A 14,330-nucleotide genomic window follows, 5' to 3' on the forward strand; every position below is an offset into this window, starting at 1 on the left:
TTGCTGAGCTGCAACATCTAGTTTATAGAACCTCGCAAATGTGTGTGGTGAGAACCAACTCGCCGCTTCACAGATATCTTGTAACGTAACCGCTTTAAAGAGGGCCCATGTTGTTGCCATTCCTCTCGTTGAATGAGCACGTAAACCAGAGGCATAAGACCCTTACTAGAATGCAAGAGAAATTGCCTCCACTATCCTGTGGGATAAACGCTGTTTAGTAATCGGCTTCATACGCGGCTTCGCCCAAGACACAAACAGCTGATCAATCTCTCTGAACCCTTTATTTCTCTCTGTGTAAATGCATAAAGCACGCACCGGAAATAACGTATTCAACCTTCGCTGTTCTGCTGAAGCAAAAGGCATTGGGTTAAAGGCTCTTAACTTGAGAAAAACAATAGAACAGACCACCATTGGCATAAAAGCAGGATTAGGTTTCAAAGCACCCCTGCGTCCCCTGGCATAAATTGTGTACACGCTGAATTCACAGAAAGTGCGTAAATTTCACTTACAGGCTTCGCTGAAGTTAAATGACAATCATTTCAGGTCAGCTTTGTCCAGTGGCTCAAATGGAGTCACAGAAAGCACATCAAGCACCAGAACCAGATCCCATGATGGAGAGATTGGTTTTGAGACTGGCAAAGTGCTACGCGCACCCTTCATAAACCGGAATGCCAAAGGGTGCTGCCCCACAGTTTTGTTATTTAAACCTAAATGACAGACAAATATTGCGGCCAGAAACACATTTATTGTTGAGAGTTCTTTACCCTGATCTATCATATTCTGCAGAAATGATAGAATAACTGCCAATGAACCCTGAAAGGGGCTTACGTGTCTAGCTGTGCACCAATACTCTAACACGCCACATTGACATTCATTGACAGGGCCCTGTAATTCTGTATAGTTCTGATGACAATGTCTAGCAGAACAGCCACATTCATATTTAGCCACTCACTCAGCGGCGTTGCATAAGATGGCCGCCAGCCCAGCGCCACGAGACAAGATGGCTGCCAGCTCAGTGCCACAGCACAAGATGGCCGAAAGCCCATAGCCACTGCCCAGGATGGCCGCCGGTCCAGCGCCACGGCCCAAGATGCCCGCCAGTCCAGAGTCATGGCACAAGATGGCCGCTTGCCCAACGCCTCTGCACAGGATGACAGCCACAGCTGACCTTCCAGAGTCAAGTCAGGTTCCCGTTGACCCTCCAGAGTTGAGTCAGTGTCCGGTTGTCCTTCCAGAGTCAAGTCAGGTTCCGGTTGACCATCCAGAGTCGAGTCACGTTCCAGTTGATCCTCCTGAATCAAGTTAGATTCCTGTTGACCTTCCAGAGTCAAGTCAGGTGCCCGTTGACTTTCCAGAGTTGAGTCTGGTTCTGGTTGACCCTCCAGAGTCGAGTCAGGTGCTCATGGACTAGGGCTGCACGATATTGGGAAAAAATGACATTGCGATATTTTTTTTTTCTGCGATATATATTGCGATATTTTTTCTTACAAACAAAAATGAGGTGAGCACAATTAAATTCTCATTTTAAATAATTTAAACATCGACACCATCATGTCAATTGATTAATATGCACGAGGGTGAGAGGGTGAGAGAGCAAGACAGCGCTCGTGTTGTTTGAAGATGACTCGCTCTCTCTCTGTCTCTTTCGCGCTCTCTCTCTCTGACTCTCACGCTCTCTCTATCTCTCTCATGCGCTCCCTCTCTCTCTGCCCTGTTAAACTTGCATGTGTTTTTCAGTCCTGTCAATGATAAACTTTCACTCTATGATGGTTAAGCTGTGCAATTACAATCACATTCGTCAAGGCCCGGGGAGCAGCTGGCCCGTACAGTTAATGAATAACAGATGAACTACGACAGCCTACATTGCACATCCTGCGATGTGACTATCGTGGATTCGTACATCGCGATATCGATGCTTAAACGACATATCGTGCAGCCCTATCATGGACCCTCCAAAGTCAAGTCATGTGCTCGTGGACCTTCCAGAGTCAAGTCACTGGGGATCTTCAAGGATCTTCAACTAATTTCACTAGTTATAAATATGTTACAGTAACTAGTTAAAACAAACTGACAATTCAATTAACTTAAACTAGCTTTAAACAAAAGACAGCTGGTCTAATATAAACCCTGTTGACAATTTAACTTACTTTAACTAGATATAAACATGTTGAGAGTTTAACTAATTTCCCTAGCTATGTTGACAGTAACTTGCTCAGCAATTTTCTTTTCTAATTTATATGTAAATGATGTAAAAAGACTCTAGATAAAGACAGTTATTGCATTATCAGTCAGTCTCTTACACATTTTGTAATGCAACGACGTGTGAAATCAAACCTGAGCAGTAAGAAGTGTCTGCGTGCACATACTTCTGTAGAGTATGTTGTGGTGAAAAGCATTAAATAGTCCAGAGACAAAAACAAACACGTTGAATAAATGTTTCGTAAACATGCGTATGTGGTTGGCGACGAGGTGATGGTTGAGCTCCGTTCTCGGCACCCAGCAGAAGGGGATCCCATGCCAAATACACAGAAAAAATATTTACAAGCTTTTTGCAGACATGATTTATGCTAATGAAACTAAAAAGGCTATGGAACCAGTAAATGAACGAATTTGTTTAAACATGCACAGATAAATATAACAACACGGGTCAAATAGTTACCCATAATGGAAAGGAACACAAGAGCAACGTCGTAATTGTTAGCCCTATCATGTTACAAAACAGCAGTGAAGTAATCTTATATGTGGAATATAACTGCGGGAGAGGTCATGTGGTACATGAGAATCTATGATGCATAGGCCAAGAGAAACTTACACAGGGATTAACAGATTTACTGTCTTTTTTATAAGCTGTTTCCACAGTACAGCACGGGGATGCAAAGGGTGCAATCCACACCACTGTAATATAAAAACATCTCGATGATGTTTTCCTAATTTCAAGAGAGCCTCTAAGCACAACAGCCACACACGCTCTGCGGTCCTGCAGCTAATATCCAGATATTAACCTGCCCTGGGGATTGCTCCTCTCCGCTGGCTCACAAGACAAATGGCCCTCAAGTTAGCTCTGATGGGAATGTCAAGTTTTTTTTTCAATTGCCAGGTTGTCCTACGAGTACGCTCCAAATTGTTAAGCATTTCATAAAGGGAGAGAGAGGGCAGAAAGGAAGGGGCGAATGGGAGTTAAGCAGGCACTTTGGCTCATAATGAAGACCAGATGGTTTACCTTCACTGGTAGCCACATTCTTGGGAGCTTTGGTGGGCGTGTGATCAGTGCTGGAGCTCACATCGGAGGAGATACTGGAGCTACCCTTGCCTGGGACAGAAGGGAAGAAGGAAATAACGTTTTGAGAAAACAGTTCATTTTGGAGATCATGCACTCGCGATCTGTACGGTCAGCTCCATCGGCCGACTGCTGTGCAGTTTCAAAGAAGGGTGGGGTGCAACGGTTCCCAATGTAAGTCAATATTATAACAGATGCAATAAAAGTACGATCATACATTTTGGCCCCATCACTCATTCACTTGCTGAACCATTTCTGAAAGCAAGGAAACTCCTCTTGTTCTTAATCCAAAACGAGGTCTGAGGTTTTCATGATTAAAGATTTGGAGAGGAACTCATTACTCAGTGCTCATCAGGAACGCACTGAAGCTGAGCAAAACCCTTCGGTTTACGTCTTCCTGCCAAGACAATATCCGTGACTGGAACAATAGATGGAAGAAATTACTTTAGTATCTCCAACACTGGCAGAGTCTGCAGTTTCGCTAAGATCCTCCAAGACAGATTTATCTATCATACATTAGGACATAAATATGGCCACTGTGCAAGAGAATGAGCGGAGACCATTCATGACGACTTGAGGTTATTTAAGAGGGCGAATGAGTTCGATACTTGCACATTAGCTCACATTTGTGGATCTGAAGGTTGGATCGGTGTTGTAATAAAAGTGTGGTCATTCACAGCCTGGAACGGAGAACCAGACATAAATCAGCATCACAACCACCACCCTTAAGATTATGGTTCCCTGTTCGCAGGAACAAGCCAGTGTTAAGTGCCTGACTTGCATTTGGATTTCCATGTAGGCTGGCATGAGTAAGTGCTTATTTGGTGCTAGCCTAGCTGCTATGCTATTCACCAGCAAAACCCTTGTTGTGTTCAAACTGATCGAAATATTTATGCATGCAAAGTTTTGACTCATGGATGTTACAACTATTGAGTAGGGGTCAAACCAACTGTCCCATATGTTTACACCAATTTGCCACTTTTAAAAACTCCAAAGAAACAGAAAACTTTGTCAAACACATAAAATACGAAACACATGAGAACTTAGGACTCAATTTTTACTTGAAACTGAGACTTGTCTTCTGAATCATCCAAGGTGTAAGTGTGTGCATGTTTGTTAATTTGGCAGGGTTGGTTTATGGCACGTCATCCTCTGTCAGGTCATAAACGTGAACCACAAGCAGCTCCATGTGAGCAGAGCACAGCCTTCATCCCACAAACACCATTCCCTCTGTAAACAAGTTCCCTTTAACACACATCCATACAGGAATAAACACTCTCTCTAATGCTCTTTTCACACATATAAAAAGGTCACGGAGTTGCTGTATTTAGTTGGTATTTGCAAATCGCTATATGCGAGAACGCCCCTTCACATGCTGCCAACATACGTCCACCCTGAAAAGCTGTTGTGTGAAGGTCTTTCAAACAAGCTGTCAGATTACCACTGATGCATTGAACGACTCAATGAACTCTTATCACCTCGGTCACGACAGGAAAAACAGCAGGATAACGTGAGCTGCACTGGACGCAGCGTGACGACGTGTTGCAGTGACATCAGTGAGCCAGAACATCTGCTTCATGTGACTCATTCGTCAAGTGGACCCCATGTGCTCTGCACGCTTTGAATTACAACCAGATATGGACGCTGTTATTATGATGTTGCTAGGCAAAGCTTTCACAAAGCTTAAAGTCTTCAGTTTAATCAAAACGGATGATGAAACTATTACTTTGCTGCTAAAAGAGACACAGCAGTGTTCTTACTCAGAATCAAGAGCTAAAACCACAGATATGTGCTGAAAGATCTGCTTTTGTAATTTTTTACAGGCGATTTTCTCATGTATAGCATACAAATGTGGCCTAAAATGTATAAAGTATATGATATGATATGATATGATATGATATGATATGATATGATATGACATGATATGATATGAAACGATACGATACGATACGATACGGTAAGATACGATATCATATATGATGTGATGCTCTGACAGATTTGCATTTTCAGTATAAAGATAAACATAGAAGTTGGTCATTCTCAAAATGTGGATTTTAAGACTTACTTGAATTAAGCTGTTTTTTTGTCCTGTAAAAACCTTAGATCTTTCATTTGAATATTAAACAGTGTAATGCTGATTTAAATGAACCTTTTATAGTTTATTATTAGACCTTGTGCTAATGCACAACCCTGTTAAACAAAGAAACAATAAATAAATAAATGCAAAACAATGTAGAACCAAACCATTTCATGTTATTTTTTTTTATCAGATCATTGATTTGAGATCCTTTGGACGGGTGCTGAACTCTAACTGAACTCTGACCTGTAAAAAAGATGGCTGGAAAATCCAAAAGTCTCCACTTTCTCCTACCAAACTAGGAAGAAAGAGCTCTGCTTCACTCTGAAAATAAATCTGAATCATTAAGCTGTCAGTCATTTGCCATCCCGAGCACGTCACGTAAAGGGAGAAATGACAAAAGAGATTTCCTTCAAATTTTCACAAACGGTTCATCACTCATGGCCTGAGTGGCCAGTGCTGCTTTTGATCCAGTGACCCTAATCCATAAATCATATAAGAGCTCTTTTCCTCCATGATGGAAATTTCAAATACTCCTAAGTATTCCAGATGGAGACTAAATGAGGATTGTCCTAAGCACACATTTGACTTGATTTATACCCATTCACTGACAATACAGGCCCTGCATTTATAAAAAAAAAAAAAAAAACAATCTACCCAGCGGCCACAAAACACATCTGGACACTTAAGTGAATCTTAAAATTGCATGAATGCAAAGCAAAATATCAAACCAAGTGGCATCTGCAAACAAACGATGGTAATAGTAAAGGTGATTTTATCCAAATCATTTTTGGGTGTCACATAGTTTAGAGCCTTTGAGCAATGTTTAGAGCAATGCTACATTTCTCCAAATCTGATGAAGAAACAAACTCATCTACATCTAAGATCATCTGTGGATGAGTACATTTTGAGCTAAGTGGAAAAATAACAGTTTGATATTTGTTTTTATTGTTTTGCATTGTGAAATTTCGTTTGGAATGGCTGTATTTGGGTTTTTAATAGTATATTATCAAAAATATCCATTTATTTATAAAGCCCTTAACAAAACTCAAGGTGATTAAAGCGCTTTCCAATAAAAGCAAAACAAAACAGTTAAAAAAGCATAAAACTACAACTAAATAAGTAGAATAGAAAACAATAAAATACACAAAAAAGTCACAACATTGCTAGGTATTAAAAGCCAGTCTGAATAAATACAAGTTAATAAAATAAAATAAAAGTCCTGTTTTTGTCATTCTGCTAAATGTTTGGGCATACAGTAGAACGAAATGTTGTGACTCACAGGACCACGGTGCTACATAAATACAAATATACAACAATTAAGTAAAGTAGGCCACCTGGGATGTGTCATTGTTAGCTCTGCCTCTTTGGGCGTGTGGGTTTCCACCTAAAAGGTATGTTTTTAGCTGTTGGGCTAATGTAATTGTGAACTTGTGCATCTCAATTGATGTTATTTACTTATTGTAGTTTGAATTTGATCTTGTTCGTGACCTCGCGCTGGTGTGTAGGATGTCATTATCTGCTACCTGGTTTGTTCATCTGATTATAATTCAGTCATTGAGTAAACTGCTAAAATTCATTCTTTGATCAGCTATACAACTTGACTTGCTGACCAATTGTTGGTTTGTATGATTCATTTCTTTTACTAATATGTTATTTAAATGAAGTAAATTGTAATAGTTTGTTTTTAGCAGGACAAACCATTTTTGTTGGGAGTGTTCCATCTTGTGGTGGTTGGGATGATCCTTTCCAACATGGAGCAGGATTAAGACGGCACTGCTGTTTTATTGCTTCGTTTTGCTTGCTATTATGTGACAACTGTCTTGTTGATTTTAAGCATTGTGCATGTTTTATAAAATGTGGTGTTTTCTGTGTGTTAGACCCCTGTGTCAGGAGGCTGGCTGTATTAACCTTGGTGGTGGTGTTTGAAGCATTGAGATTGGATTGCCGCTTGTGACCACATGCCACGTGCGTGTGGTTTTAAGAATCACTTTACAGCTTGCCCACCTGGCCACGGGTAAGTTTTAGTCATTTTTGTCTTAAGTGTTCTGACTATTGTAACCCTAATAAACATTTATGTACACTAATACCTTTTTGTCTCTGCCCTCCCCTGGTAATGAACCTGCATGTCTAAAATATGTTAGATGGTTAGTTCCCCTCACTATAAAGGGGTGGCGTTGTCCGCATTATACTTCACATAATACTGTACATGTGCAAAGAGAAACATTGTAAGTCAACCAGTTGGCTGGGGAACAGTGCAGGATGATTTGTAGTGCATGAGCTAGTAAACACACATATCACTGAGTATTTGGTGAGATTATGTACACAGCAGTGCGTATAAAGTGTCTAGTGTGCATAGAGGACAGATGCACCAAAAAAAAAGTCTCGGACAGTTTTTCTGTGATGTGGTATGTCTGGGGGGTGGGGAGAAAGTGAGATGGTCCATGTTTCAGGAGGTAGCTGGTTAATGTGGGGTTTCAGAGGAGGGCAGGGTGATTGAGTTCAGGGCTTTTGCTGATGAGATCTACCACAATTGTCATCCGCAAACTTGATGATGTGATTTGGAGCTGAACTTGGCAGTGCTGTCATGGGTCAGCAGCGGGCTGAGCACACAGCCTTGTGGGGCACCTGGCTGTGCTCAGTGGTTGGTAGTGCTCAAGGTTTTGTTGCTGACACGGACTGACTGAGGTCTTCCAGTTAGAAAGACCAGAATCCAATTACAGAGGGAACTGTTAATGCCCAGTTGTTGTGGTATTATTGAGTTAAATGCTGAGCTGAAGTCAATTAACCGTATTCTAACATCAGACTCTTTATTCTCAAGGTGGGTAAGAGCCAGGTGGAGGAAGTTGCATCGTCTGTAGAGTGGTTTGGACTGTATGCAAATTGTAGTGAATCGAGTGTGTTGGGGAGGCTGGTTCTGATGTTGTGCATGACTAATCTCTCAAAAAACTTCATGATTGGAGTCAGTCCTATGGGACAGTAGTTGTTTAGACAGGACACTGGTGATTTCTTTTGTATTGTTGTGGATTTGATGTGGGGACAACTGATATCTGTTAGGACATCTGTCAGCTGTTCAGCACAGTCTCTCAGTACATGGACAGGTGTGTCATCAGGACCTGCAGCCTTGGTGGGTTAATCCTAGATGGGGTTTTCCTTACGTCGGCTGGAGACAGACAGAAGTTTTTGTGCAGGTGTGTCGTTCTGCATGTCAAACCATGAATAAAAGTGGTTGAGTGCATCCGAGAGGGATTTTTCATCATCACAGGCCTGTGGCGGGAAACATTTTAAAAAGGCCCAGGTAAGTAAAGCTGCACATATCAGGGGGAAGCATGTTCCAGAGTCTGGGCCCTGGCCATGGAAAAGACCCGATCACCCCAGTGTTTGTTCCTTGACCTTGGGACTTCCAGCAAAAGTTGATTTTTGTTGACCTCAGAGCCCTATTTATCTGACGAAGTGCCAGCATCTTAGTCAATAAGAAGAGGCGAGGCCATTAAGAGCTTTGAAAACAAATAATACTATAATAAAATATAATAATTGATGTGCTAAAATCTGCGTGTATTGTTTAAAAGGTAGAGCACAGCATTCTGCAACAACTGGAGAAGATTGAGGGACAACCAACATAAAGTGCATCACAGCGATCTATTCTTGAAGTGATAAAAGCATGAATAGTCAGGGAAATTCAAAATAATTTAACGCTGGCCAAAAGACATAACTGAAATAACTTGCTTCAACCACGCTGTCAATTTGTTAATCAAATTTCAGACTACTATCAAAAGCCACGCTAAGATTTTTGACCGCTGGTCCAAGCTTTGAAGGCAGTGCACCAAAATCAGAAGTCACAGACTCTTCAAATAAAACATTCAGTATTTTCTTCATTTTAAGTGAAGGACGTCATGCTCTAACAGTTTAATGTCATAAATGCAATCAATTAGCGACCCAACGGTGTCAACATTTTTTGGCCTCATAGGCATTGTGCCTGGCCATAATTGACCCAAGAGGCACATATAAAGTAGAAATAAAATGAGCCCGAGAATAGAGCCTTGTGGCACCCCTCAAAAGAGAGAAGTAGAGGAGGAGGAGTCCTTGATCACTACAGAAAAACTTTTAGGCCAAAAAAGTTAAGGCAGGGCAGCAGGACTTCATGGTCCACTGTTTCAAAAGCCTCTGTGAGATCAAGTAGTACTAATATAACAGGGCACTTAGCATCAACAGAACAAGCTATATTGCTGTACACTTTTAAAGTGCATTGCTATGTTGAAATATAAACCCAGACTTGAATTTCTCAAATATTGAATTATTTTTAAAAAGGACTGTAATTGTATAAAAACAATTTTTTCTAAAACTTTTGAAAGAGAGGGCAGGTTGGAAACTGGTCTAAAACTAGATAAGACGGATATTTGTTCCATGCTACTGTCCTTCTCCAGGTGTGTTTCAGTGGTCAAAGATCAGTGGAGCCTCACTACTTCAGGCCTTTCTTTAGGCTCTATGTCCTTATCCTAAATGAGAGGGATACATATTCATCTGTTAATTCTAGAGGGTGATGTCGAGGGAGTTTAATGAACATGTCGCTTGACTCTCCCACTGAGCTGAAATCAACATGAGCTGCAGTAGAAACAGAGTAATCAAAAGAGCCAAGGCGGACCGGAGACATAATTGTTTTCTGGTCTGGAAAACAACTTCTCAAAAGCTTTCATATGTTTCCTGTCTTGTGCTTATGCAAAACACAAGGATAATTTTGCCAGGCCTGAAGAGAAATTCAAAATCGGGGTCAGATTGCAGAGTCCCAGATGCATAATGTAAATCTTAGCATTTCATATGCAATAAAAGTGTTACAGAGCCAGAATGATACACTTGGCATTGTTTAGATGATTAAACGATATCATCTTCACATTTGTGCTTTTGCACAAATAAATACCTTAAATAACTTATGATATTCTGTACAGTTGCAGGAAACAGAGTGTGATATTGTGTTTAAGCAGTTCAGTGAGCAAGTAAAAAATGTAGCCAGTTGTACTTAAATATTATTTGTTTTCCAAATATTCTCTGCACCTGCTTGGATCACGGTGGTCCAAAAGAAAAAAACAAAACAAAACACTATGCATTGAACTCCTTTTACAAGTCTAACTTATTCTCAGAATTACAAAAAAATAAATGCACAATTGCATATTTATGAATCAAAGAGTGTGAGATAAAAACTCACAATTCAGAGTATAAAGAGTTTATAAAATAAGAGTTTATAACTTTCAATTATGCAATATAAACTCACAATTTAAAACTGTGAGATGCAAACTTGCATTTGCAAGAAAGAAAGTCAGCATTGTGGGAGAAGTAACAAATTACCCTTTTTTCACTTATTCCATGGTGGAAACACATTTCCATAGTAACTGCTTCACACTCTATAAAAGAAATGCAAACGTGCTGAAGGCAGCACACTCGTACCTCCATTTACTGGTCTATTAAAATTAGAGAGACACAGCAAAGGTGCTGATCTCAGTTAAAACAAGGGGTTTATTAAATTTATATTCAGCTTGAGTTGTTATGATTATGGTGAGGTTAAAGTAGTAAGTAATCAGACATCTTCCCACTAAATCAAACCACAAGTGGTGACAGGAAGTGCATTTGAGACACATCACTGTCAGGTACACAGTGATCTGTTTCGCCTGACCACTTATGATCACATCACACAAGACAAATATTAATGGCAGATATAAACAAAGCTGGAGAAAGCTGACTTTGAGCAGTTTCACACACCCACAAGTGTTGAGATTTACTCAAGACTACATAAAGTACACACATCTGCACGGCACCATTACACAGGGCTGGAGGAGCACAAGACTGTTTGTAAACATCAGCGGTTACTTCTGGGATTAGAACTGCACAAAAACCTCTATTCTGTGCTGCTAGTGGTACCATATGAAGTTACACAGATGATTACTGTTACCAAACAGGTTTCTCAATTATGGTTAGGAAGTGTACAATACCTGGAAAAACTTATCTGTTTGCATTTCCATTCACCTCAGTAGCTGTTGCTTATTTGTAACAAACCCCCTAGATGCCGTCTTTGCTTCTTGGGGACTCTGAATATTTGTCATGTGACCAATGGCTTGTCGAAAGCAGCGGTGGGAAAAAAGTACATATCCAATGCTACCGAGGGTTATTATAGTTAACTAAACCATAAACAGTTATTTTAAATAAAGTAAACATTAATTTAATTTAGATTTAGGAAATAAGATTAGGAAACATTTCTCATTTTAATTTAGCTTAACTTTATATTCTAAAATCTAAAAACTTTTGGGTGATTTCTGTCAGATTGAGAGTCGCCCCGAGTGCTCTCATTGACTTCCATTAAAATTAATATAAATGTTTTCGATCTGCGGGCACTGCAATGAAATCTCAATTAGTACCAGGGAGGGCTAGCCCTAACGTGCTTTCGTCATCATGCATAACCTTAACCTGTTCAAGGATTGGTGGGAACAGTGGCATCCAATAATATTTAAAAACTATTTTGAATTTTAACAAGATATAATGAAATACTGCTTTAATATTTTTATCAAATGGAAAAAAAATAAATAAAAAAAAAATAACAGAGAGAGACGAGGACAGCTAAGCCGACTCAAATTCAGTTGTCTGTGCAGATGAAGTGAGTAATGTAAGTAAGCACTGTAAGATAAGGGAAGAATGTAATATAATGTGATATAAGTGAGTAATGTGATTTTAAGTGAGCAGTGTAATACAAATGAGCTGTGTAATAATACAAGTAATGTTGAAAATAAGCAGTGTAATATAAGTGAGTTGTCTAAATAGTGATTTGTTTAAGTTTAATTATTATTTTATTAAACTGATTTTGAAGTCAAATGTTTTTTTTGTTTTGTTTTGTTTTTTTTTTTTTTTTTGTAAAACCACATCCTGGTGTCAGTCTTCATTTGCTGCCGAATTGTGTTAATACACATATAGAAAACATAAGGAGAGCACGAGGTTGATTGTTGGATTTTTAATTAATACTATAATAGTTCAGTTTCCTTTACATCTTTAACTAGCAGTTAAACTGTCAATTGAATGGGTGACCCATCTTCATTACTCATACAAACATTTGCCCCCCTGAATTGGCAGGAGCCACCACTGACTCTTAGTGCTGCTAATTGTCCTAAAATCTCTAGCAGAAAGATGTTAGCAATTTAAAATAAGAGGCTTGTTGGAAGAACAAAGTTTTGGCTTCAAAAACTGTAAAAGTACTAAAAAGTTGCATTATTAAATTGACTTAAATCCAGGAAAACTGGCTTAAAAGAGAATGCCTTAGTGTCGTGTTGTATCTGTCGCGGTGGAATCGCATGTATTAAGGAATGGGCGTGGTCTGTATCTTTCTAGTAGGCGTGATTAGTAGATAATATCCTGTGGGCGTGGTTTATTATTGATGGACGCAGACACTTTTTCCAGGTAACCCCACCTCCAACAACACGCAACTGGAAGAAAGCAGTATCTCTAAAATATTTTTGCTGTTTGTAGGATTTATTTAATTTTTATACCACGTTTTATGGTTGTTACCAGGTTCACTTATACTTTATATTCGACCAGCCACACCCATCGATTTCGCTGTCTTGGTGCAACCAGTACTATTTATTAATTAACAACTTTACCATTACATTCCAGATATTTAAAATCAACAAAGCTGCACAAAACAAACATTTCGACTTCATCAGAATGTGCTCAATTTATTGCAACTCATCCAGGGCAGCTCTGTATCAGTATTTCAACAACTAAAAGTCAATGGCAGTCACTAAAAAACATTATTTGCAATGCTTAACGAATTGAAGGTGAAGTGTTTTAGGTCTTGGAGATCACGTACCTTCACTTCCACACTGTTTGCCATTGTTCGCCCCCATCCTGAAGAACACATAGTCTCTCCTCACAAGCACGGATCTAAAGCAGTGAGGTTACACGGGAAGTCCTCGTGCACGCACAATATAGCTCCGTTACGGGAACAGACAGACTCTTCTCTGTAACGCAGCATTCAGAAAGCAGCAGAATCCTGGTAAAAGCTGACAACGATCTTCTCATTACTGGAGAGAAGCTGCGCGGGTCTCTAGCGGACTCCGACAGATGTGTGAAGAGAAACTGAGCTGAACTCCGTGTGACTGACTGATGGAGGGGCTGGACCACCTTTAAAGAGACCCTCTGAAGTTTAGAGCGTTTCGAGGAGAAGAACAATAATACAAAGAATGCATAATATGATATCATTATAGCCAATTGGATACTTATGTAGCACTTTTACAAACTTTTTAAGACCGAGTAAAGAAAACTGAAGTAGTAATAAATAAAATGGAACACAATAAGTCAATGTGAGATCTAGGCATAAATGTTTTAGCAAAGTTTCAGAATGCAACTTCCATTAAATCTCCTTTAGGGTTTCATTTATTTTATTTTCTTCTCATGACTCTGCAAAAAAAAAAAAAAAAAAAAATCTTCTTCAGGATTTCTGTCTTGTTTTGCATGTAGTGCATGTATAAAGATTCTTCAATCAATATGCATTTTTTTTTTTTTTTTGAGAAGCAAAATTACAAAGTTTTAAATTTCTATCACTCAATCGAAAGGTAATTGTTCTTGTTTTAAGCATGAGCTCACATGTGTGAACCTTTTCAGGAACAAGACTTTGTATGTTACATTTTTGTGTTTATATTGGAAAACAAAACAAAATACTGAAGTACAATGTATGCAACATTTAATTGCAAGACTTCAAGACTTTTTGCACAAATTTAAGACCTTTTTTTCTTCATTGCAGAAGGGCGAATTCAGACAGAAAACCTTGATTACGTGTGCTTGCGGTCATCGAGGTTTAGTGCACTAGGTTCATAGTACATCGTGCCATGTGAGAGAACTTGTGGGAAACTGACTTCATGTTCACTTAAATCTGATGAAAATACATTGCCAAAAGTATTTAAAAGAGGAAAATTAGTTTGCATCTACGAGCACAGATGTCAC

General features: G+C 39.4%; 1 protein-coding gene across 2 annotated transcripts in view; it reads right to left on the reverse strand.

The window, feature by feature from the left end:
* LOC113042230 (F-box/LRR-repeat protein 7) overlaps nucleotides 1-13,796 on the reverse strand; it is a 40,409-nt gene extending 26,613 nt beyond the window's left edge. Inside the window, exons 1-2 of one of the 2 annotated variants that reach the window (XM_026200891.1) lie at nucleotides 13,198-13,796; nucleotides 3,221-3,310 (exon numbers count right to left, since the gene is read on the reverse strand). In XM_026200891.1, the coding sequence (XP_026056676.1) occupies nucleotides 3,221-3,310; nucleotides 13,198-13,234 (127 nt within the window). In that variant the 5' untranslated portion in view covers nucleotides 13,235-13,796. The remainder of the gene's footprint in view (nucleotides 1-3,220; nucleotides 3,311-13,197) is intronic. The other variant, XM_026200892.1, reaches the window with a different exon arrangement.
* Nucleotides 13,797-14,330: the final 534 nt, after the last annotated feature.

The sequence above is a fragment of the Carassius auratus genome, chromosome 24 (genome assembly GCF_003368295.1).
Source record: "Carassius auratus strain Wakin chromosome 24, ASM336829v1, whole genome shotgun sequence".
In the NCBI taxonomy this organism is placed as follows: Eukaryota; Metazoa; Chordata; class Actinopteri; order Cypriniformes; family Cyprinidae; genus Carassius; species Carassius auratus.